At 46.9% G+C, this 25,990-nt stretch overlaps 2 protein-coding genes and 1 long non-coding RNA gene across 15 annotated transcripts in view; 1 reads left to right on the top strand and 2 right to left on the bottom strand.

The window, feature by feature from the left end:
- The window catches only part of bach2b (BTB and CNC homology 1, basic leucine zipper transcription factor 2b), a 92,434-nt gene extending 91,122 nt beyond the window's left edge, over positions 1-1,312 (bottom strand). For 3 of the 5 annotated variants that reach the window (XR_009785423.1, XR_009785422.1, XM_061753727.1), the window contains exon 1: positions 975-1,312. The gene's annotated coding sequence lies outside the window, so the exon portion shown is untranslated. The remainder of the gene's footprint in view (positions 1-974) is intronic. The other 2 variants (XM_061753723.1, XM_061753726.1) reach the window with 1 other exon arrangement.
- A 102-nt stretch (positions 1,313-1,414) lies between these two features.
- LOC133468170 (uncharacterized) lies at positions 1,415-9,928 on the top strand. Its single transcript, XR_009785425.1, has 3 exons — positions 1,415-3,402; positions 3,545-3,631; positions 3,939-9,928. It is a non-coding gene; the product is annotated as an uncharacterized LOC133468170 (long non-coding RNA).
- A 426-nt stretch (positions 9,929-10,354) lies between these two features.
- Positions 10,355-25,990, bottom strand: part of map3k7 (mitogen-activated protein kinase kinase kinase 7) — a 47,852-nt gene continuing 32,216 nt past the window's right edge. For 2 of the 9 annotated variants that reach the window (XM_061753503.1, XM_061753504.1), the window contains exons 10-19: positions 21,399-21,480; positions 19,729-19,847; positions 19,483-19,630; positions 16,608-16,688; positions 15,625-15,692; positions 14,458-14,560; positions 13,237-13,298; positions 13,037-13,152; positions 11,667-11,937; positions 10,359-11,294 (exon numbers count right to left, since the gene is read on the bottom strand). In XM_061753503.1, the coding sequence (XP_061609487.1) occupies positions 11,757-11,937; positions 13,037-13,152; positions 13,237-13,298; positions 14,458-14,560; positions 15,625-15,692; positions 16,608-16,688; positions 19,483-19,630; positions 19,729-19,847; positions 21,399-21,480 (960 nt within the window). In that variant the 3' untranslated portion in view covers positions 10,359-11,294; positions 11,667-11,756. The other 7 variants (XM_061753505.1, XM_061753507.1, XM_061753506.1 and 4 more) reach the window with 7 other exon arrangements.

Raw genomic sequence — 25,990 nt, 5'->3', positions numbered from 1 at the left:
TATTCAAGTCGAACTCAGCCATTCATTGGGATTGTTTTAATGTTTTGGATTAATACACATAAACCACGAAGGGGGGGGGGGGGAATAGGCGGCGTGTAAATGAGAAGAGTCGTTGCGTTAAACGACAGCTGCAGTGCTTCCGCATTGCACGTGTTGGAACAGTCGAGCAACGTTCACCATCATCTAAAAAAAATGGAAAACACCCCAAAAAGTGGGCTATGCATTGATACGACGCGAACAAAGTATTTGAGTATCCGAACGTATCATGACAAGACAAATGACGAGAGAGAGGCTGCTTTGTCGGCGGATAGCCTAGCCTAGCCTAGCCTAGCTTAGCCTAGCCTAGCCTAGCCAGCAGACAAAGAGGTGCACGCTGTGCTTTCTCGGTGTCGCGCCCACTCCGAACACTGGATGATGCCGCGTCACTGCTCGCAACGACATCGGCGAGTCGAGGGTGGGACGAACTCGGGACATTCGCAAATATTCTACCGGGGCCACATGAGCCAATAACACCGGCATGTACGTGTGCATATTTGCACTCCTTGCGGAGACCGCCGTCGCATTTTCAAAAACAATCGTCATCGTAGCGTCCTCCTCGTGAAAGCGACACAACGCGTTGTAACGTGGGACGTGGGACGCTGGCCGGGGGGGTCATTGTTCGTTCGCGTCGCACACGCAGAAAAAGACAGCAAATAATGACTCCAAACGTAACTGCAGGATGTGGTTCGAAGTTGCAGCCGCGAGTTTCACCATCTTCACGCTATCGCCATACCAGCACATCACAGTCGATGACGAATACGCGTAGATATTGTTTTTCCACTTGAGACTTTTTCTTTTTGAACATGGCTCCAAACGCCCGCTAGCCAAAGTCACCACACCGATGTCGTTTTTTTTGGATTGTGACGCACAGGAAACGCAGCAGATTATGTGGCTGAAGTGCAACAAAGACGGCAGAAAGGCGCACGGCCGCTCACCGTTTTCTTCCTTTCCTTCTCAATGTCCGTTTCCCCATCCGAGTTCGTTCACATGGTGACTCGCTACTCCTCCTTCGGCGGCTGCAACTTGACTCGCTTCGTCCCCCGAACGACGACAAAGAAACGTCCGCAATTGTGCTCCCTTTTGTCGCTGCTCTGAGTACGTGGAGAGGCGCGCGCGTACACAATTGCGGTGATCCTGCGCCAGCGCCGTTTGCTACATTCGACTGGAACACCTACTCCCGACCGCTGCATTGTTGACATTAGTCTGCCGACGTCACGCGCTCGGTTCATTCACAACGCCGTGAGCGCGCCCCTCCTCGGCCTCCCTCGCTCATAGCTGAAATTCGGAACGCGTGCGTGCGTGCGTGCCCGCGGACGTCAAATAGAAATAGGCACCGCCCTGGCGCAGAATTTCACGTCAACGTCGCCGCCATGTTGAATGTGGAAAGTGGGAGTGAAGTGGCTTGACTGCGGGAAATGCAAACTGCGTTTGTGGCGAGAGGAAGAGAAGAACGTTGAGGGTGCGATAGGAGTCATACCATACCGGGATCGATCTTCAAGGACGTGAAAAGTCCACGACGGAGTTGGCGGGGAGGCTCAACTGTGCCGTGAACGGCTCAGAGTGGGGAGATCCGGTAACTGACAACGGCGATGGCGTGGATGTTAAGTGTGAGAGCGAAGGGACCAAAAAGCAAAGGGTGAATTCAAGGGATGATGAGGTTGGACAGGGAAACAACATGGTGGTGGTGGTGGTGGAGAGGGAATTTAAAGTGATTCCTCGGTTGAATGACGAGAAAGCCCTTTTTTCTCTAAGTCCAGTTCCTTAAAAAAACAACTGGGAGAATGATAAACAAGCCAAAGTCTTGTAATTGTGGAGGGAATCACAGCGTGGCGTATGGAGATGAAAAGAGGAGGGCAGGGTGAAAAACTGAACAACATGGGCAGACGCCGTCGGGGTGGCGAAGAAGCAGAGTGAGGGAGAGAAGTGCGAAACCGCAAAATGAACCAGAACAAGCAGGTGAGGGAAAAGTTTGGGTAGATCGCAAGAGACTTACAACATTCGTTGCAGGTGTTAGGAATGCAACGATGGGAATTAACTCCAAAACAGAAAGAATACAAATTATACTTAGAGCAGCAGAAAATCATCTTAATAACAAACAGCTACTCCCCACACGTGACAGAATACTTGGGCCACTATGGACCCAGCAACTGCGGAGGCTCCGAAGAACGCACTAACCCTCCAAGGCGCCCACATTGGACGGCAGGACAAAAACCTGCAAGAAATCACCGAAACGCTCCACTCCCTTTCGCAACATGTCTGCCTCCTTTCCCAACAGATGCAATCCATTCAACCCCCTGTAAGTACTCCTCCCGAGTCCGCAGCCTCCCAGCCAAAGAACCTCACGTCCCTCCGCCCGAGCCCTACTCCGGGGACCTAGGTGCATGTAGCCAGTTTATTCTAAATTGCTCACTCGTATTCAATCTCCCACCGAACGTTCCAAAGTAGCCCATGTCACTAACCTCGTCCGCGGCAAAGCAGCAAAATGGCCCACTTCATTATGGCAAAACTCCTCTCAGGTACTTCATTGATTCGATTCTTTTTCCGCAAAGTATTTGATCACCCAGTTCAGGGCAAAGAAGCCTCACGCTCACGCAGGGCGCTAAATCGGCAGCGGAATATTCCATTGAGTTCCAGATATTGGCGGGTGAACGCGGGGCGGGACGACGCGGCGCTCGGAGGGATTTTTTCAAATGGCCTCTCCGACCGACTCGAGGATGAGCTAGCGGTCCGGGACGAGCCCGCCGCTCTCGAGGATCTCATCGCTCTTTCCATTCAGCTTGAGAACCGACCACGAGAGAGGAGGGTCCGCGTATGTAAGAATCCTCCCGCTGAGAGCACCGCGCCGTCAACTTCTCACCCGCCTCCCGCACTTCCGTAGCTCCCACAAAGCCCATGCAAATTGGTAAAACGCGTCTAGACCCACAGGAGCGTCGGCGTCGAGTCATCCAATCCGGTGCCTTTATTTCCTCACGATCAAAAGACCAAGCTCACCGAGAGCGTGGCGGTGAGCCAAACCTCCGATCCCTCAAGCGCTCCGTCTCGCATGACCGTTCCCGCTTGCGTTATAGTTTCCACCATGACTGCCCTTATAGATTCCGGTGGCGATGACAACTTCATTCATGAAGCAATAATTCACCAGCTCCAACCACTTCCATCCCCGAAGAAAGTCAAAGCATCTAACCCTTTTCCCACCAAAGCGTGCCATTCGCCTTGCTCGTTTCGGGTCATCGAACTACTGCAACAACAGGACATTTTCTTAGCACTACCTCAGCAACAGCAGGAACACCGGGAAAAAGCTTTGTCATAATAATCATGGAATTAAAAAAACACGGACTGGATGCACTTTCACTGGAGATACGATAGGTAAAAGCAATCTTACAGTCACAAACATATACAGTACCTTTATTTGATTTGGGGATGATACGCATGTTGTTACTGTTTCCACAAGTCAAACAATGCTTGCCAGAGTCTGAGGATCTCACTCACTCATTTTTTCTCCACAAAGTAATTGTCTGCCGCCGCTTTGAAAATCAACCAGTGGTTCCATGCGATGTCATGACGAATGGGATGAGAACACGGTGCAACAGACAGGGTACGGTAACCTAAATACTGTCCACGATAGAGAACTACTTCATCTCTGGCTTCCAGTTTCCATGGCGACATTGTAAAGCGCACAATCAATGTCCCCTTGTCAAATAAATACATAAAATAAGGCCTAGATATCTCTGCCTTACATTGGTGGAGCAGTTTGGCTCTGTCCATTTTGCCAAATGGCAGAATGATACGGTTGGGAGCCTAGACATTGTCATGTATCTGGACTGCAAGAACCATTTTATATGGGAATTTGTGAAAAGAGCACAATACAGAGAGCAAATAAATCACAGGCTTGCCTTTCTCAGACAGACACACGGAGACCATCGCCTCGTCCTACTTCGATGGCATGTCACTTATCGGAACAAAAGAACCTTGGAGAAAGCTGGCACCACTACTCGGTCTTCCTTGTTCCAATTTGTTCAGTGACGGCAAGGGGAAGCGAAATCTCACAATACCTGCCCGGGGAAGGAAGATGACATCATTCCGCTACAATGAAATGAGTCATTTCAGCTTCAAACACGGGCAGAAGGAAAAGAGAGAAGCCTTTGTCAGCAAAATACAAGGTTCGTATCAATCTGAAACGTTACCTATGAGCTGGAGTCTTATTTTTGGCTTTCAATATCCCTCCCAGACACAGAAAAGCCTCTCCTTGAGCCGTCGCCTTATCGTGTGTGTGTCCCAATCGGCCTAGGTCCTAAGTTGCCCCTGGTAGGGTCACCCATGGCAAACAGGTCCAAGGTGAGGGACCACACAAAGTACGGCTCCAAAATCCCCGATGAAGAATAAATCAAATGGATCTAGGTTTCCCTTGCCCAGACCTGGTGGCCGAGCCTGCACCCTTGGGGCCCGGCCGGGCACAGCTCGGAAGGGTAACGTGGCAAACGTTACCGACGTGGTCCTCCATGGGCTCACCACCCGTGGGAGGGGCCATAGGGGTCCTTTTGCAGTGTGAGCTGGGAGGTCGCCGAAGGCGGGGACCTTGGAGATCCGATCCCCGTCTACAGAAACTGGTACTAGGGACGTGGAATGTCACCTCTCTGACAGGGAAGGAGCCCGAGAGCTGGTGTGTGAGGTTGAGAAGTTCCACACACGGCTTGGGGTCTGGTACCAGTCCTCTTGAGAGGGGTTGGACTCTCTTTACCACTCTGGAGTTGCCCATGGTGTGAGGCACCGAGCAGATGTGGGTATACTTATTGCCCCCGGCTCGGCGCCTGTACGTTGGGGTTCACCCTGGACGACGAGAGGGTAGTCTCCCTCTGCCTCCGGGTGGGGGGGACGGGTCCTGACTGTTGTTTGTTTCTCTGCACCAAACAGCAGTTCAGAGTACCCACCCTTTTTGGAGTCCTTTGAGGTGTTGCTGGAGAGCGCTCCCGCTGGGGACGCCATCGTTCTGCTGGGGGACTTCAATGCTCATGTGGGCAATGACAGTGAGACCTGAAAGGGCGTGATTGTGGGGAACGGCCCCCCCAATCAGAACCCGAGTGGTGTTCTGTTGTTGGACTTCTGTGCTCACCATGGATTGTCTTTAACGAACACCATGTTCAAGCATAAGGGTGTCCACACGTGCACTTGGCACCAGGACACCCTAGGTCGCAGTTCGATGATCGACTTTGTGGTCGTGTCATCGGACTTGCGGCCGCATGTCTTGGACACTCCGGTGAAGAGAGGGGCGGAGCTGTCAACCGATCACCACCTGGTGGTGAGTCGGCTCCGATGGTGGGGGAAGATGCCGGTCCGACCTGGCGGGCCCAAAAGTATTGTTAGGGTCTGCTGGGAATGTCTGGCAGAATCCCCTGTCAGAAGGAGTTTCAACTCCCACCTCTCACAACTTCATCTACGTCTCGAGGAAACACATTGAGTCAGAGTGGACCATGTTCCGCGCCTCTATTGCCGAGGCGGCCGACTGGAGCTGTGGCCGTAAGGTAGTCAGTGCCTGTCGTGGCGGCAATCCATGAACCCGTTGGAGGACACCAGCGGTGAGGGATCCCGTCAAGCTGAAGAAAGAGTCCTATTGTGTTTTTTTGGCCTGTGGGACTCCTGAGGGAGCTGATTGGTACCGGCTGGCCAAGCGGAATGCGGCTTTGTTGGTCGCTGAGGCAAAAACTCTGGCGTGGGAGGAGTTCGGTTGAGGCCATGGAGAACGACTTCCAGATGGCTTCGAGGAAATTGTGGTCCACGGTCCGGTGTCTCAGGAGGGGGAAGCAGTGCACCATCAACACTGTGTATAGTGGGGATGGGGCGCTGCTGAACCTCGACACGGGACGTTGTGAGTCGGTGGGGAGAATACTTCGAAAACCTCCTCAATTCCACCGACACGCCTTCCCATGAGGAAGCAAAGTCTAAGGTCTCTGAGATGGGCTCTGCTACCTCTGGGGTTGAGGTCACCGAGGTGGTTAAAAAGCTCTCTGGTGGCAAGGCCCTTGGGGAGGATGAGATTCGCCCGGAGTTCCTAACGGCTCTGGGTGTTGTAGAGCTGTCCTGGTTGACACGCCGCCTTTTCAACATCGCGTGGACATCGGGGACAGTGTCTCTGGATTGGCAGACTGGGGTGGTGGTCCCCCTTTTTAAGAAAGGGGACTGGAGTGTGTGTTCTAACGACAGGGGGATCACACTCCTCAGCCTACCTCTCTCAGGGATGCTGGAGAGGAGGGTCCGTCGGGAAGTCGAATCTCAGATTCAGGAGGACACAATTGACATTGTGATCTGCAGTGAAAGCAGGGAGCAGCTGGAGGAACAGTTAAAAAGATGGAGGCATGCACTGGAAAGAAGAGGAATGAAGATTAGCCGAAGTAAAACAGAATATATGTGCATGAATGAGAGGGGTGGTGGGGGAAGAGTGAGGCTACAGGGAGAAGAGATAGCAAGGGTGGAGGACTTGAATTACTTGGGGTCAACCGTCCAGAGCAATGGGGAGTGTGGTCAGGAAGTGAAGAAACGGGTCCCAGCAGGTTGGAACGGGTGGAGGAAGGTGTCAGGTGTGTTATGTGACAGAAGAGTCTCTGCTCGGATGAAGGGCAAAGTTTAGAAGACAGTGGTGAGGCCGGCCATGATGGACCGATTAGAGACAACAGGAAGCAGAGCTGGAGGTGGCGGAAATGAAGATGTTGAGGTTCGCTCTCGGAGTGACCAGGTTGGATAGGATTAGAAATGAGCTCATCAGAGGGACAGCCAAGGTGCGATGTTTTGGAGGCAAAGTTAGAGAGAGCAGACTTGGATGGTTTGGACACGTCCAGAGGGGAGAGAGTGAGAGTGAGTATATTGGTAGAAGGATGACGAGGATGGAGCTGCCAGGCAAGAGAGCTAGAGGAAGAACAAAGAGAAGGTTGATGGATGTCTTGAGGGAAGACATGAGGGCAGTTGGTGCGAGAGGAGGATGCAGGAGATAGGCTGACATAGAAAAGGATGACGCGCTGTGGCGACTCCTGACGGGACAAGCCCAAAGGAAAAGAAGATGATTACTTTTTTTAGAAAAAGTTCCATGCGACAATAGCGCACCTCTTTCAAATGTGGCGGCTGCTGGTCGTGTGTAATTGGCTGAAAGCGCATATAGGTGGAACTTCCGCTGAAACCCCTCCATTCCGGGGGTTGGCACGAGCGCTCACGAGGAATGGTTTGAAGGAAAAGGAAGGAAAGGGAAAGAGACGCACTTCAAGTGCAGGTTGGCCGGCGCGCTGGCAGTGGCAATGCTTGCCACGCGGTCAGGAAAAAAACTCGCACCGCAATTGCTTCCCAACGGGGCCTCGTCCGTAAACTGCCCCTTACCCAAAAGGGTAGCTTTGGGGAGTTGGAAGGTGCTTTCTGCGGAAGCTGGGCGTCCCCCAACCTCCCGCAGCTCGTGGTGAGAGGTTGGGGGCTTCCCGGGCTGGGCCAGGCCTTCGGCAGGTGGAACAACGAGAGTGAGAGAGCCAGAGACAAAAGGAGCTTCGGCCTTTTATCCACTTCAGAGAGCGCTTCCTTTTGACCAAACGGAAGGCAGACAGAAGCGCATTTCACTTTAGTCGAATTTGTGGTTTAAAACCAGTGGAATAAAATATGAATTCTTGGATTGAAGCTAATGAGAGAGAGCGTCGTTGCGCTTTGCCTTGTCACACGCCCATCCTCTTTATTCCCGGTAACGAATGTTTCGAGTGTATGTGATTGTTGGGAACACGAATATTTGCAATGTGGCATTCGTGTCGTGGGGTGAAACATTGAACATCCGGTTCGGTTGGCAACAGATTACGTCAACGTAAAATTCTTAAAATATTACGTCACATCTAAATAGTGGAATGTGCCGACTCTTGGGCAAAACTCTGGTAATCCTTACTCGAATAACAGCAGGTGACAGATGATTTATGTAAAGGACAGCTGAGAGTCTGAAAGTGGCTCCTTGTTGCCAGCAAGACGTGTCAAAATGTGACTGTTTACGACTGTCAAGCGTTCCATCGGCCCACCGCCTAATGGACCAAGAGCGCCTCCGAGAGGGAGATGAATGCCATGACCACCTCGGGATTACAGACACCACGAGAGAGCGAGAAACTCCGAATTAGTCACCAGTTGGATTGCATGTTAAATGAACACCAGATAGCATTAAAACGAAATATATATGATTGTATTGCATGACTTCATTGTATTCAAAAATATCAACAAGAGTGCTGAGACATGATTATAAACTTAACGTGACACAATTAGATACTCTGCCATTTTCGGGAAACTTGGTTTGAGCCAATCAAGACCAAGGGGAGGGTTTTAGAATGAGGCGGGTACGTCCCGGATGGAGTGCGTATAAACGCGCGTCTTATTGGAACTGTTCAGTACTTTCGTCGCCTTGGCGAATTGCTCTGTTTATTTGGAGGCGTCTAACAAACATCCAGTGGTCGGCTCAAGCTACTTGTCTTTCGGCTTCATTTCGAGTCTTTGTATATTTCTTAAACCGTAGCGAGCTAAATTCGAATTCAAATCCATCGCTTGGCCACCATCTTCTGAGCAGAAGGAGAGCGGGCGGAGGCCGGGGACAAGCGTGACAAAGAAAGCGACAATTCGAGACACCACAATCGCTCTGAAATCGCCAGCGAGCCACACAAAAAAAAAAGGCAGGAAGAGAAACGGTCGGACTCTCCCAACAAGGCGCGACGAACAACATTTTCGTTTTGTCTTCTGCAACCAAATCTGTCTCCTTGCTTCCTGAGACCAGACCACCAGCTTGAACCTCCGCTCGAGGGAAACGACAAGCTTCAAACAAAATCTCCACTTTGTCCTCTCTCTCGCACGCGTTTTCCACTTCAGTCCAACACACGATGTTCTATTTTCCACTCTTGGTTGTATTTTGTGTGCGTTCTGAGTTTAATTAAGCCTCTGTCAAAGTCAACATTTCATAAAGTGTAGCAACCGTCAGATTACAAGTGATAAAAAGGTTTCTCGTCACTTACTCTAAATTTTATACATTGTGCCCCCTTTACTAGATAAAATAGTTTGATTTTAACGATTAAACTTAAAATTACGCTAAACCGGAAGCAACGCAGCTATCGCTTCCGGCTTATTTTTTTCCTCCTAAATTACATTTGTATTCAACTAATATACACTACAACCGAGCCACCTCATCTGGATCCTCTCAATACGGAGGAGCAGTGGCTCGACTGTGAGGCCTTACAGGACGGAAAAGCTTCTTCACCAGGCACTGCTCATCACCTGCCCTATACAGTCCCCACAGCGAAGCATGGTGGGGGCGTTTTTCAGCTGCAGGCACAGGAAGATAAGATGAATGGGGCCAAGTGCAGGGATATCCTGGACGGAAATCTTCTCCAGAGTGCTCGGGACCTCGGACTGGGCCGAAGGTTCACCTTCAAAAAAGACGATGACCCTAAGCGCACAGCTAAAATACCGAAGGAATGGCTTCAGAACAACTCTGTGACTGTTCTTGAACGGCCCAGACAGAGCCTTGACTTACGAACCCAATTGAGCAGCTCTAGAAAGACCTGAAAATGGCTGCCCACCAACGTTCACCATCCAACCTGACAGAACTGGAGAGGATCTGCAAGGAGGAATGGCAGAGGATCCCCAAATCCAGGTGGGAAAAACCTGTTGCATCATTGCTGTATGAGCTCAAAAGGCTGCTTCGACTAAACACTGAGCAAAGGCTCGGAATACTGACGGCTGTGTGATACTGCATTGTTTCTTTTTGAATAAATCTGCAAACATTTCAACAATTCTGTTCCCCCCCCCGTCAATATGGGGTGCTGTGTGAAAAAAATGAACTTAAATGATTTTAGCAAATGGCTGAAAAAAAGTGAAAAATTGAATGGGGTCTGAATACTTTCCGTACCTACTGTGTGTGTATATATATATATATATATATATACACACACACACACACACACACATGATGAAATGCCCCAGAAAAAAAGGGCACTTTTCCTTCAGGAAGAAAAAGGGCAGGGGCTCAAACCCCTTTAATGTCTGTGTGTGCGCACGTGCCTGCCTAGATCACTACGTTTTGGATACATGTCCTATACCGATAACGTTAGGGAATATATACAACTTCCACTGAGAGATGTCAGAAATGGTCAGATTGCGGCATATCGGGATGGCGGGCAGACATGGGAGAGGTGGAGGCGAGCACGAGCACGAGGCGGAATTGGGTCCAGCCGAAATGGTCAAATTTAGATTTGTAAGATACGAAACGTCAGTCTCGGGATAAAAGAGCAGATGGAAAAGCATCGCAGATAAACAGCAAAAGAATGCAGATTTCCTTCAACGTTTTCCACAATTGAGTTTATTGATGACGTAGTCTCACTGTCACCTAAAGCACATTCTAGATGCTGAGGACGTGTGTGTAAAATGAATGGATCAGCAAAGCAATCATGACACAAAGTGTTTAACATTCATGGATGTGCATCAACTGCATCTTGTGGGGGGGGGGGGGGGGGGTTCAATTAGCCTTGCCAACTTCTTGAAATTACAATGACTGATTTGTACTTGACAGATAAAACAGTGATTGTGCAAAAACACTTCAGGGATATGAATTTAGGGATTTTAAAGAATAATACAAATTTCAAACAAATCTGCGATGCTCCTTTTCAGTCCAGTTCCGTCGTCTTTTATGGGTGGAGAGCGCGTCACTCGGACTTGCAACACAATGAACCTGTTTCGTCCAATGTCCATGACGTGAATGCGTCCTCTAATAGTCACATAAAACAAGTCAAGCACTTCAAATGCAGGCAGCTTCCAAGGCAGCATGTGAACTGAAAAACCAGAATTCCCACACCACAAAATGTCATAAACCAAACAGAACTACAAAATAGAAAAGACAAAAAAAAACAAAAACAACATTTATAATATGAAGCAACTCTTGGGTCAAATACAAACAGCTTGTCTTACTTTTGCATACTTTTTCTTTTCTATCATGTCTAAGAAACATCCATCTTTAAAGCAAATACTGAATGAGGAGTTCAACACAGTCTGCCAGGGACAATGCTGAAAGGGAAAAGGAGAGGCTGAATATAAATCCATCGCTATACGGGCGTACAACCTTTGCTTAACAGGGTTTCCGCACAAACGTCGCAGAACAGGTTGCGATCATCCTCCGCATTTCACGAATTCTGGACGCATTCGTGTTGCTTTTTTCCCCCCACATTCTTTGAGGATGATTTCACCGTGGGCTGCTAAAAGGGTACCAGAGAATGCTGAGGAATGGAAAAAAAAAAAAAAAAAAAAAAAAAACTGGTCTGCCAAAAGGCCCTGAGAGCAACATGTAAAACACACAAAGCACCCTCGCCAGCCCGCCGTCACACTTTGCTGCAAGAGGAGCAAAGCGCCATACTGAAGCCCAGAAGGCTCTGGGACGCAGTGATGGTTTGGTCTGCAGTCACAGATTCAACTGTGAGCATGTGCAAATGTGTGTGTGTGTATATATATATATATATATATATATATATATATATACACATATATATATACATATATATATATACACACACACACACACACACACACAGATGATACCTACTTTCCTGCTGGACAAAGGCAGAGACTACAGTGTGGCATGCAGGGCATACCGGCTTTGGACTGGACTGGACTGGACTGGGGTGGGGTGTCAAGTGTTGCGTTTCTGTCGGATGCCAGGAGTACATATGGAAATTTTGTGATCACAAGGTCCCCTGTCGCTTCTGTTGCTGGACCCGGATCAGCTCCAGCTGTTTTTTGCACTTCTGGTAGTATGTGGATAGACTCTCTCGCTCTTCCTGCAGTTTTTTGTGCTCCTGCACCAGACGGGACGTGTTCTGCTGGTCTTTCTCATCTTGGTCCAGTTCAGCAATGAGTTCCTTTCTTCACGGATGGGAAGGAAAAGGTCGTCAGCTCGTTTAGGACCAATTTGAAATTGTAGTTCACACAGTCTTTTTGATTTGTGAACAGTCCACGGCGTTGACACGAGGCAGGCTGTTGTGCTTTTTGCGCCATGTAACTAGCATTGACTTTTTTTGCTCTAATAAGAATAATTCACGTCATTTGTATAGTGCTTATCTCAACACCAGAGATGCCAAGCCCTATCATCACCTCTCAGGAGATATTTGGCCAAAACAAAACTCACAACGCTTCGACTTTCGATGATATGCTCTTTCTCTGAATCATTTGGAGTGAATCAAATTTCAGTTTTCATACACAGCGTGATTGAAAAGCAACTCCCTATTTGTTGTAATATTTTGATTAGAGGAGCAAGTCTTTCAGTCCAACCCGACGACTTTGGAAGAAGTCGAAGGGCGAATACGAGAAGTTACGTCTCCCATCCCGCAAGAGTTCCTCGTGAAATCCGTCCCAGGCGGCTTGAGAACTTCAAAATAGGGAGTCGCTTTTCAATCCCCCTGTAGTCAATACATTGACAAATATAGAAGAAATTGTAGTGCCAGCTTAATTTACAGAATGACACAATACAAGAAATACCCGGTTCTATGGTCCTTTTCGCCAAGCTACGGAAAAGATGTCATTTTGATAGCATTTATGGTGCTGATCCCAAAAGTCAAGCACTCTAAAATACACTATTATTGCCAAAGGTATTCGCACACCTGCCTGGAAGCGACATCCCATTTGAATACGACATTGGTCGCCACTCTGCAGCTATGGCGGCTTCAACGCTTTCGACGAGGTTCGGGAGGAGTTTAGGGGCCAGATTTGTGACGTCGGCCGCGAAGGCCCGGCTCACTGTCGGCCCAGTTCGCTACTCGGACATAGCGATAAGTGTCGGCTCCGACGATACGAGGATGAGGTACAAAGAAAAAGACGGATGCGTCGGCATCGAGTAATTGTCACTGGCAATCATGAGAGGTTGAGCAGACGACTTCAAAACAAACTGTTGCAGTTTTATATCCTTGCCTCATCTACTCGGGAGATCATTGCATCTTTTCTGAAAGCCTGGCTTTACTGGACTTACTTTCTCTGGATTAGCAGGGCAATCTCTGTTTGCACTTTCAGATATTCTTGCGCCATTTTGCAGTGTTGCTCAAAAACTGCCATGGACTCTTTCGAGTTGGGGAATGGGGCAAGGGGCTGCAAGAAGATATGCACGCTGTTGTTAGAACTAATGTTGCCAGTACGGACGGATGTGTGTGTTTCACATGATAGAAAGTGTACCTGCAGCTGGTGATCCAAGGTGAGGTACGCCATGGGAATTGAATTGTCTGAGCCATTGGTGTCTATGAAAGGAAGAAGAAGTCGTCATGACCGCGCTGGTACTGAATCGGAAGGAATCCGCTTGCTGTGCCCTCCCATCAGAATCCGATTGGTTTCTGCATAATATCGGTCAAAACGTGCGTCTGACATGGTTTAAGGTGGACATCCATGCGGTTTGTCTGGATTTGAAATCGCTGACAGTGTGATGTAGTTGCACTCCTTATTAGGCTTTACACGATCAGGATTTTTGGAGCAAAAACCAATGTGCCTGTTCACATGACTTGTTCATTGACTGTGTATACTTGTGGACTGAGTATCTTAAAAGTTGACCTCAACATAAGTTGAGGTCAAAGCAACATTACAACATGACAGAAATTATGGGTGCCAACTTACTGTAATTCAATGACTTGAACAAATAGTGCCAACTCTCTCACTCTCCCGGCTACACGGACGGACGGGTGTTGTCCAGAGTTTGCGCCCCCCACACGCTGCGTCGCATGCTCCTCCTCGTGTACATTCGTCAGGTGCCCCATCAAATTTGTGTCGTCGACGTTCCCCACGACGTACTTCAGTTGTGCACAGACTGCAAATAACTTGCGTGTTGTTTGTCTGAGAGAGACCGCAAAATAGTCCCACCCCGACGTGTTTTTTTCCGACAAGATTTACAAACACTATTGGCCGTCAGATAGTTCCAGTCCTACGCCACAAGACACATGACGAGGCTAAAAAGAAACTAGCTTTTGGATGCATACGCGACGGCGACCCGGAGTAAATGCCTTCTACGGCCGATTATGAGCGTGAAATGCTCATTATCGGCCGATACCGATCAAAGCGATCGGTGTAAAGTCTACTAATTCTATTGATATATTCATATACCTGACCACTTCGCGGCTGTTACCCACCCACGCAACACGGCTTTTCCGGGTATTTCAGCTGCTGCGGAGCCATAAAATATACTCTATAAAGTATACATACTGTATATTGTGTTTTCCAACAACACATTGTGTTTTTTTTTTGATTTTTGATGCGGCTGTGCTGGCTGGAGCGACGAGGCTTGCAATCTTTGTAGCCAGCGAGCACTTCCATTCACAAGGGCCAAACTCGTGAGGGATCGCGGGGTGGACCAATCGGAAACAAGCTGTTTGGCATATTTAAATTAGAGAAGAGAGAGACAAAAAATACCTGTGGGGTCATCCGGGGAAAAGTAACCTCTGCTGTTTGCCTTTTCAGGTTTTGGCATCATCCTCAAAGTGGGACTAGAAGCTCGGCTACTGCTCCTGCTTCCCTGCAAGAAGACATGAACTATATCGATGATCTCCCCGAGGGCTGTGTAAAAGCAAGACAAACGAAAAGTTGCAACCACGATAAAACCATTTGAGATGGACTAAGACACAAATCTCAATACATTTGCGAAAGGAATGGAAATATCTGCTGCGGACAATTACTGTTTTCAGAGTGAGAGTGTAAAAGCAATCGTCGTCATATAATCCATGAATAGCCACTACAGATACAAATATAGACCGCGACGACAAATGGGACAACCGTTCGATTTGAATTGAGTTTTTCCAAAAGAAAACAAGTGTAGTTACAGGGCAGTCTGTTGTCGCATTTTTCAGAAAAGCCGAGAACCAAACATTGATCATCACCGACCATCTCTTTACATTTTTTTTTTTTTTTTTTTAAATCAAAAATGATAACTGAAATCACCCACATAGCCTTGAATGTTTGGCCTGATAATACTCTATGCACACATGTTGACACATATACAGCTTTAAATGGTTTATTAGTAACTTATTAGGTTTAAGAATAATGACTGCCTTTGCATAGTCAATGAGTTTCTAAGCTCCAGAGAGACCGCTGCACATTTCATGAAGGGCTTCACCGACTTTCCTGAATACTGAGCCATGGAGAAAGCAAAGGACAAACGCTAGTTGCACTAAATCAGGAAAAGGACAAAAAAAAGGAGATCTACAGATTTGGAAAAGCCCATCGGTGGAGTTCAAAATCTATTACAGAAGTGGGAAATCAATAATGCTGTTGATACCGTGTCATAGTCATGTAGACAAAAAAAAAAAAAAAAAGATTTCATCCACAACTACCGTAGGCTTGTTGGGATGGAAAAAAACGGAAATACAAATCGTTTTTTTGGGAAAGAACGGTACACATCAATGCAAATTCTGCTCGGGTATGTAAACTTACGCACGCAACTGTATTCAATTGGCCGAGACAATCATCGAAGCATTTTTGTTCGAGGAGAGATTGTACCTTATGTTGAAGAAACCAGACCCAAGAAGAGATCCTCCTCCTTTCCGTACATAAGTTTGACCGAGCCATGATTGTTTGACCTACCTGAGTGGACTCTGTGCCAATGCCCGGCAAATCCTGCACAGAGCGGCGCCTCTGAGGCTCACACGTGGCTATGAACAGCAAAGGGAAAAATGACAAACTCAGAGACCTCTTGATTGGTTCAAGGGATTTCTGTTTCTAAACACACTGGATTTGGCGGGATTTGTTTTTTTTTTTAACCACTCGGTATTGGGAGGGAGGGAGTGGGAGTGAGTGGAATTTATTATTATTATTATTATGATTGTTTTGGTTTTTTTTTTTTAAACAGTTGGTATTGGGAGGGAGTGGGGGTAAACATCCACTCCCATGTCAGGCTCTAACCCTTAATACTATTTAAGGGAGATGTCGTGTTTCAACTGAATGTAAAATTGAAAATTCTATCCGATCATTTCATAAAATGTCAACTGACACATTTAGTCACTGTACTGAATTTGTCTCAAGAACCCAAACGGGACAGATAGAGTATCAGGAGGTGTCTAAGTCCTAAATCCATCTGTCACAGACAAAAGTCGATGAGCGTAAAGACTTGGGTGTGCTGATCACAATTGTTTTGTCTTAAGTGCATAAAAGCAAGGACGAGATGCAATGCGAAGCACAAACATAAGCTCGTCGCCCATGGCTCGACTGCCGCCGGGCCATGGCAAAAAAAGGGCAAGCCACGAGGAGTTCAGCACGATCGGTGTTTATCAACCCGATCTCATCGATTCAAAATGACAGAAGATAGGACATGACAAAAGCGCCAATCCTAACTTTTTTTCGAAAAGCAATTCAAGGAAGCCGTGTTTGCAACTCCAGGATTTAGTGCAACTTTTTTGTTTTTAAACTACCCTTTAACTCTGCAATAATGAAGCCTTTTCACATTATGTAGCTGTTATGCGAAGGAGAGAGACACACAGGAGAGGAATGAGTCAGAACATAGCAACCCAAGATCTTGACCAAAACCAGCACAACCCAATCAAGCGGGAGGCCCAGCTGTCCAGCTATACCTGTGACGACGATCTTGGGAACATCCAGAATGGTGCCAAATGATGCCGTTTTACGATGGCCTCGTTTATACTGCGGGCGTGCTGCAAAAACATATACACATGCATACAGCTGCACACACAACAAGCGTGCCGACTACGAAGGACTCGAAGCCGACGAATGAACCGGAAAGGCGGGCCAAGACGCATGCAGTTCGCTTTGTGCGACAGCGACATGCATCCCATTCATTCCAGATGCAATGTCTGTCAGGGTTTACAGCTAAAGATGTTCGGCCTTATGCACACACGTGTCATTTGGGATTCTAATCAGCAAACAAACAATGCAGAGCAAACACTCCTCTGGCTATTCCGAGATACCAATATTACTGATGAAGCCGAAATCATAAATACAAAAAAACCTTATTGCGGAGGCAAAGTCTGCTCTGGTGGTCAAAACTTCCTGTTATACTGTAAATGTTCACATCTTTATCTGATGCAGCTTACTGAAATATACCAAGTACTACTTATTTATTTCTATAAAAATCTATTACGGAAGGATTATTATACTTGATAATTATCATTATATTTTATTATTGTAATTAAATGATATACAATAATTATTAATTATATAGTATCTATTAGAATAATTCGAATTAATTATATAATTAAGAATTATAATTCATTTCTACTTATTTATTTCCATAATTCCATTCAAAAAGTTTAACTTTCATAAATTACAGTTTCAAGTATTTGTTTATTTTATTTCTTTTACATAATTAGGGCAACCAGCCCATAAAACCCCCCCCCCCCAAAAAATAAATAAATAAATCAGGAATTCTAAAACTTTGAATAGTGTGAAGAAATCATTTACTTCTCAGTTTCTGCAGAAAAAAAAAAGAGAAAGAAATTAGAGTCACATTAAATCAATCCAAATATGGTACTTTCAAAACGATACGTGAATCTTCAATACATGGTCGGGAATCCCTTTGCCTTAATCATTGCCTGGCAGTTAAGGAAGCCCAGATTTCCTTGACGCTTGCTGTCAGTTCTTCTTTGGTTTTTGGGTCTGGTGCCCCTCATTTTTCTCTTGATAATACCCCATCGATTCTCAATGTGGTTTAGATCCAGATGGCATGGGCATCAAACCAGGTTTTGGTGCTTCTGGCGGTATGGGCAGGGGCCAGGTCCTACCGGAAGATGAAATCTGCATCTCCATACAGATCCTCAGCAGAAGGAATCATAAAACATTCTGGTAGACTGTTGCGGTGACCTTGGATTTAAGAAAACAGAGTTTACCTCGCACCCCAAATCATGACTGACTGTGGATATTTCACGCTGGACCTCAAGCAGCTTGAGGTCTGTTCTTCACCCGTCTTCCTCCAAACCCTTGGACCATTATTCCCGAATGAAAGGCACACTACTTTCATCGGAAAAGAGGACCTTGGACCACTGGCCGACAGTCCAGTTCTTCTTCTCCTTGGCCCAGTTGAGATGTTTCCTACTAAGCGGCTTGACCCGAGGAACCCGACAGTTGTAGCCCATCTCCCGGATGCGTCTGAATGTGGTGGTTTCTGAATCTGGGACTCCCACCTCATTCCACTCTTTCTGGATCTCTGCTAGATTCTTGAATCTTCTCTGTTTGCTAATCCGCTGAAGCCCACGGTCATCTCTTTTGCTGGTGCATCTTCTCCTGCGACATTTTGTCCTTCCAATAGACTTTCCATTGCTATGCTTGGACACAGCACTCTGTGATCAGCCAGCCTCCTGAGCTATGAACATTTGTGGCTTACCCATCCAGTGGAGGGTATCAATGATGGTCTTCTGGCCAGTTGTCAAGTCTGCAGTCTGAAGCAATTTAATGACACCTGGGGAAACCTGTGCAGGTGCTTTGAGTTTACTTGATGAGTACTGTGTGACACTCCGTTTAAACATTTCTGGCCTGCAAAATTTGGGATGATTTCTTCACAGTATTCAAATGCTTTTAAATTCCTGATTTTGTGGGTTTTATGAGCTGGAGGCCCAAATTATGTAAAAATAAGCAAATAAATACTTTGAGTTGAACTTTTTCAATAGAATTATGGAAATAAATGAACTTTTCCATGATGTTCAACTTTTTGGGAAAGGGTGTGGTGTGTATAGACTGCGGTCAGGACAGCATCCAAGTCAAGGAGAGGATGTCTGGCCGCCCAGCATTGTTCATGCTGGAAGCCTTGAAGAGCTGTGGAGGCCAACTTCAGATAAGAAGCCAATCAATTCTCAATTCTCATTGAATCGATCACAAGTGGACTGTTATGTTTGTCCAGTTGCCTTAGATTCAGTGCCTGGAGAATGCAACGAATGGATGACTGAGAATATTCAGAGGCAAAAGTCGAACAAAGCATTCATGTCCAAAGGTGGATCTTTTATTTTGATGGTGACATCCGCAAAAAAAAAAAAATAATAATAATAATAATAATAATATTTTTTTTTTTTAAATGCCGTGGTGCTTAATAGGAACAACCTTGTTGCGGCTGGCTCGACTTGGACTTTTTGACTGTTGGCAAAGGTTGATTACATGATGGTTTGAACTCAATCTTGCTAGAATATTGCCACAACCATCATGTAATCAAGCCATAGTTCTGCTAGCGTTTGCAGCATACAGGGGGAGGCCAATATCCTGAGTTGCGGGTTTGGGCATGTGACATTTGCGAGGGCACGTGTGACGTTAATTTCAGTTGACAGCAGAGGGCGATATTGCCGCCTCCTGGAATAGGTGGAAATTGCTAAATGTATCTATTTCTTATTCCACCAACACAATATGAATCAGACTACCATGTTGAGACTAGTGGGGGGCACATACAACATATTCTCGCCGCCAGATTTTCCCCCTTTCCTTCCCCCTTAAACTGTCGACAATTACCTGGTGGTACAAATCCCATCTTGGGCTCGAGCTCTGAAAGGTCAGCACTCATTCGTTTATTATCAGTGGATGTCAAGCCCTGTGTTCGAGCCGGCAGACTCTCAAAACTACCTCCTCTGGAAAGAGGCAGCGTCCTCAAAGGGTCTCCCTGAAAGACCAAAATGAGAGTCACTTCATCGACACCAGCTTGTTGCAATCATGCATTTTGTTTCCCTTACATGAAAATGAAGACAAATATAACTTTACCTTTGGCTTGAAGTGAGGCGCAAACTGGGGTGTGATCTTAATAGTGTCGTTGCTACCTTGAGAATCACTGCGCTCAATGTTTGCATCACTTTTGTTGCCAGTGCTGTCCACATACGAACCTGTTCCCCAAAGGAAAAAAAAGGAAAACTATTTCAACAAATGACCCCCAATCTTATGTCTGCCAACATGAAACATGACAAAGGGAATATCTGTGTGATGCTGCCACCACTATGCTTCACCATGGGTAAGGTGTTTATTATTCTTCTTATTATTATTATTATTATATATATATATACACATTTATTTTTTTATTTTTTTACAACAAACGTACTTTTTTTGTTACAAACCATGTTACATTATAGCACAGTATTTTGGGAGACCTTATACATTTGAAAGTGGTACACACGTGTGTAATTCAAGAGCAGAGTGTAGAGCAGAAAGCGAGCTGCCGCTTTTGACTGCGGTCACCGGAAGACTGGCAAATGTGCTGAACCATGCAGCTTTTGTACGAATTGAATAGGGCTGGGACTCTCTTGACGCCTCAAGACTTTATTCCATTAGGATTCAGAGGGCAATATTTGAATTCCATTCTACTACCCATTATCGATGCATCTGGGTGCATCTTGAATTCATTTTCAATCAAATTCTTACTTTTTGACCATTTACTACCATTGTTGGGTTCATAACCTGTGCGACTTTTGAACTTTTTCCTCATTTAGCAATGAGGCGACGGTATCACATCACAGCACAGTAGCTAGTTAACCAAGATGGCGGCGTCCCGTCCTACTGATAGCCATTCACTCAATGACCCTCCTTCCCCGACCGACGGGGGCAGCTCAAATCACGGGTTTATCCAAGAAGTATCACGTAAGTGACTGAGGTGTTTCAGGGCTCAAGAGTGCGCCCTAATTTCTGAATGGCGCGGCAAGAAAAGCAATAAGGCACACTAGTACGCCCAGCATTTGCGGAAGAAAAATAAATCTCCCGACTTTGAAAGCAGACAAACATGAAACCTATTGTGACCTCTGAACCAATCAGATATAGCGAAATGTCTTCCCGCCCGACATCCTTCGACCTTCTCTTTGGTCTTCCTCGAGCGGCTCTCTTGCCTGGCAGCTCCATCCTCATCGCCCTCCTACCAATATAGTCACTCTCTCTCCTCGGGACGTGTCCGAACCATCAGAGTCTGCTCTCTTTGACATCGTTTTGCACTTCTCTGACAGCAGTGGTGTCCTAGCTACGGCCCAGGGGCCATTTGCAGCCCGTCCTCCCATTTTGTGTGGCCGGACCTTTTTCCAACATTTCCAACATGTTCAGCAGGCTACTTGTCACTTGCAATACCGTCTATATTACATTTGAAGTTACATAGTATTGTGTAAAAAAAAAAAAATGAAAAAACTTCTGTTTGCTATGTCAAAGCCCTATTACCGGCACATGTATTACTGTCCAGCAGGTGCTGAATTTTGCACGACACTTTCATCGTTCTGCCAACAATTCATTATTTCATAATCTATTACTGATTGATTCAAAATAATTTACACATGCATTGTCTTTCTGAAGAGATGATTTCTCCCACTCCTGGTTTTTAAAAGGGCAATAAATGATACACCCGGCAAAAGGAAAAATGTGGTGTATCTGGCATCACACAATTTTGAAGGTGATTCATGTACCCGTGCTAGTTGCAGAGTTGCTCTGTCCATCATCTGAATATTGATATGAAGTTTGCAGGGGTTCTTCAGATCCTGGAAAGTACTGCAAACAGACAGAAGCAAGAATTAAGTACAGCATAATGCTTATTTTTCTGATGATTCATTTAAGGTAATTGCATATGTTGGATGGCATTGCTTGTGCACTGCGAGAGTTGACCGAAGCGATCTCAAACGTCTTGGATTGATATCTTCCTCTCAAAGTTTCTTGAAAATGTAAAACTAAACTGCAAAGTAGCACATTGCAATGAATGGGCAGGGCTCCGGGGATGTCTGAGATCCGCCCGGAGTTCCGAAAGGTTTTGGATGCTGACACGCCTCTGCAACATCACATGGACATCAGGGACTGTTGCCTCTGGATTGGTAGACTGGGATGTGGGTCCCCCTTTTTAAAAAGGGGGACTGGAGGTGGTTCATCTAGAAGCCGAATCTCAGATTCCGGAGGAGCAGTGTGGTTTTCATCCTGGCTGTGGAAAAGGGGACCAGCTCGACCATGTCCCTTGAGGGATCCTGTGAGGGGTGTGCCGCGAGTATGGAGTACCAGAACCCTTGATAAGTGCTGTTCGTTCCCTGTACGACCGGTGTAAGAGTCGAGTTCACATTGAGTCTAGTTCCAATGAGGGTTGGACTCCGCCAAGGCTGCTCTTTTTCACCAATTCTGTTCATTACCTCAGGGGACAGAATAGCTAGGCGCAACCGCCGAGGTGTTAAGGGGGTCCGGTTTTGGGGCCTCAGCATTGCATCTCTGCTTTTTGCAGATGATGTGGTTCTGATGGCTTCATCAAGCCGCGATTCAACTCTCGCTGGAGTGGTTTGCAGCAGCGCGTGCAGCGGCTGGATTGAAAATTAGCGCCTTCAAATATGAGTGCCCTCTCCGGGTCGGGGAAGAGGTCCTGCCCCAAGTGGAGGAGTTCAAGTATCTCGCTGTCTTGTTCACGAGTGAAGGAAGAATGGAGATCAACAGGCGGATGGGTGCAGTGTCAGTAGCGGTGCAGACTCTGTATCGGTCTGTTGCGGTGAAGGAGCTGAGCCGAAAGGCAAATCTCTCAATTTACCGGTAGATCTATGTTCCTACCCTCATGACCCTATAATCACGGGTTGCGGGTCAGAAAAAGATGGGGATACAAGTGGCCGAAATGAGCTTCCTCTGCAGGGTGTCCGGGTCGAGATGAGATTAGCTCGCTCATCAGGGAGGATGTTGCTTCGCTGCTCCTCCGCATTGAGAAGAGTCAGATGAGATGGCCCTAACATCTGGTTAGGACACCCTCCCTGGACACCTGCCTGGTGAGGTGTTCTGGGCACGTCCCACCGGGAGGAGGTGGAGCAAAATGGATCAATGGATGGATAAATCATGTGAAATTTGCCTGGCCACATATTGATTGAAATGGTGAGCTGAGAAAGATGAGTAGAATTCAAGTGATTGTCTCCCTGCCTGCGAGAAGCAATAATGAGTTGAGCAGATTATTCTCACTTAACGGGAGGGCAACTCTGGGCTTGTGAACTCTTGTGCTTAAAAGCTACAGCGGTGTGAATAAATGTTTGCCCCCTCCCTGATTTCTTTTTTTTCCCCCCCATCTTTGTCACACTTAAATGTTTCCAATCATCAAACAAATTTAAATATTAGTCAAAGACAATACAAGTTAACACAAAATGAAGAATGTTTCAGTGTTTTTTATTATTAAGGGAGAAAACAAATCCAAACCTAAATGGTCATGTGTGAAAAAGTAATTGTCCCCTGTTAAAATAGAACTGAACTGGTTTATGACACCTGAGTTCAATTTTTATAGGCCCGGGGGCCAAATTTGGCCCACGATGTAATTATATTTGGCCCGCCAGTATATAGCACATGCGCCACTAATATTACAAATCCCGGAATGCTTTACTAGTGTGTTGGACCGGCGAGCGCCCCTTCCCTTTCTGTCGCAGTCGTTAGCAACTATGCTACCGGTCTCCTCGAGCAAATTGACACTTCCCCTTCCCAAAAATGGCCAAACGAAAGATGGAAAACGGTTCACTTCCAAGACAATTGGGAGGAACCTTGTCGCTTCACTAAACCTGTTTGTCGCGTGCGGAGCAGCGTGGCTGTAGCAAAGAATCGAACAGGATTTTCAATGTTCAACTCCTAGGCAGGGACTGTTAATAGGTTGAAGTTTGGATTAGTATTAAAGAACATTATTTTTTTTGTGCTTTGTTGTTGGCCTTTGAAAAAAAGCTTGACATCAAAAAGAAAGGTAGTTGATGACGGATAAATAGAAGAAGTTATCTATTTAAATACAAAACAACAAACAAATACCACTGATGTCTGTCATTGCACATTTTATAATATTAAAGTTTGTTTGTACCAGATTCAGTGTTTAAGCAAAATTGAAGTTTGTTGCCATATGATAAACTTTAATGCTACATTTCTGCCGAGACGGGAAACATGCACATCGCAGTGATTTTTCATCAAATATTTAGTTTGGCCCGCGACGTTGTCCCGATTATTTATTTTGGCCCACCGTGAATTGGAGTTCGACGAACCCTGTTCGATAGCCACACCCAGGCCTGACACTGCCAAAACCTGGTCTCATCAAGAAATCACTTAAGTAGGACCTCCCTGACAAAGTGAAGTGGACCAAAAGATCCTCAGAAGCTAGACATCATTCCGAGAGCTAAATAAATTGAGGAACAGATGAGAAAGGAAGTTATTGAGATCTACCAGTGTGGAAAAGGCTTATTCAGCCATTTGTAAAGCTTTAGGGACTCCAGCAATCCACAGTCACAGCCATTATCCACAAATGGCGGAAACCTAGAACAGTGGTGGCCGGCCAACCAAAATTACCCCAAGAGCTCAGCGACGACTCATCCAAGAGGTCACACAAAAGACCCCTCAACAACATTCAAAGAACTCCAGGCCTCACTTGCCTCAGTCAAGGTCGGTGCTTCATGCTTCATGACTCCGCGATAAGAAAGCGACTGGGTCAAAATGGCCTGTTCCAAGTTGAAAACCAATGCAGAGCAAAAAGAACACGAAGGTTCGTATCAATTTTGCCAGAAGACATCCGGATGATCTGTAAAACCTTTGGGAAAATACTCTGTGGTCTGACAAGACAAAAAATGACAATTGGAAAGTGCGTGTCCCATTGCATCCGACATAGAAGTAACACCGCATTTCAGAAGAACATCATACCAACAGTAAAATACGGTGGTGACGGTCTGAGCACAATAAATGGCACAATAACTGACCCACAAGGCCAATACACAATTGTTCATTCAGCTATATTTAACAAATGATACACATTAGTAATACTGATGATCCAACTTTTTTCATATCTGACCAATTTGTCAACTCATTTAACAATTACTACACTGGGGAACAATCCATCCATTTTCTTTACCGCTTCTCCTCATTAGGGTTCGCGGGCTGCTGGAGCCTATCCCCGCTATCTTCGGGCGGGAGGCGGGGTACACCCTGAACCGGTCGCCAGCCAATCGCAGGGCGCACACATAAACAAACAACCATTCTCAAACTCATTCACACTAATGTGATTTATGGTTTTATTGTTTAACTGGTCTGTGATTGAACGTTGGTGCTTTGTTGCAGGGAGGGAAAAATGTAAATCAGATCAGACCCCGACGATGATCAAGAGGGAACTGCAACGATGCCCGAATAATGTGGTGGTAGTGGACTACACCGACATGGTAGTCCCAGTCCAAGGAAAAAGGTACCTATTAATGATTGTCAACACTTTTTCTGGATGGCCCGAAGCCTATCCTTGTGCAAAAGAGGACCCAACCATGCTTCAACTGCGGTCAGTATGGACACTGGTACCCTCAATGTACTGCTCCCACACAGATGCAACAGCAACCTCCAGTGGGACCCGGAAGGGCCCCACCTCAAAGAGGAGGCGACAGAGGTGGACGCGGCCCGGCACCCTGGCAACAGCAACCGCAGCAGGCTCCACAGCAACCACAGCCATCTAGCCGGTTCTACTGCGACGAGGACTGGTCCAATTGCCAGCAGGGATGACCGGAGCCCGGGGACGGAGGAAAGGCAGAGCCCCCCTGCCCCCGGTTGTCAGGCCGTGGAGGGGTGGGAGTACGCCCACCCCACTTTTTGGCCCCGCCTTCCTTCCCCTCTCTTGGCGCCCTCGCCCGTCTTTGCTGATGACGGCCGGTTAACTTGGGCTCGCTTTGGCGTGCTATGACCTATTTTTGGGTGGCTGCTGGCTCCTGCGTTGGGCCCTGTTGGTGTGGCTGAGAGGCCCCCATGCTCTGCGGGGGTGTGGGGGGCGGTGGTCCGGTACCCGTGCCACTCCCCTTGGGACTGCTCACAAAGGGCGCTTGCCTTGGGCTCGCTTTGGCGTGCTATGACCGTTTTTTTTTGGGTGGCTGCTAGCTCCTGCGTTGGGCCCTGTCGGTGGCTGAGGCCCCATGCTCTCTGGGGGTGATGGGGCTGGTGGGGGCGGTGGTCCAGTGCCCTTGCCACTCCCCTTGGGACTGGTTGGGGCGCTTCTGTCGGGCTCGGGACCTCCCTGGATCCTGGGTGGTCGGTGGCCTCCCCCTGGTTGGGTACC

This window comes from Phyllopteryx taeniolatus, chromosome 18, assembly GCF_024500385.1.
Source record: "Phyllopteryx taeniolatus isolate TA_2022b chromosome 18, UOR_Ptae_1.2, whole genome shotgun sequence".
Lineage (NCBI taxonomy): Eukaryota > Metazoa > Chordata > Actinopteri > Syngnathiformes > Syngnathidae > Phyllopteryx > Phyllopteryx taeniolatus.
This window is presented reverse-complemented; position numbering and strand designations above follow the sequence as displayed.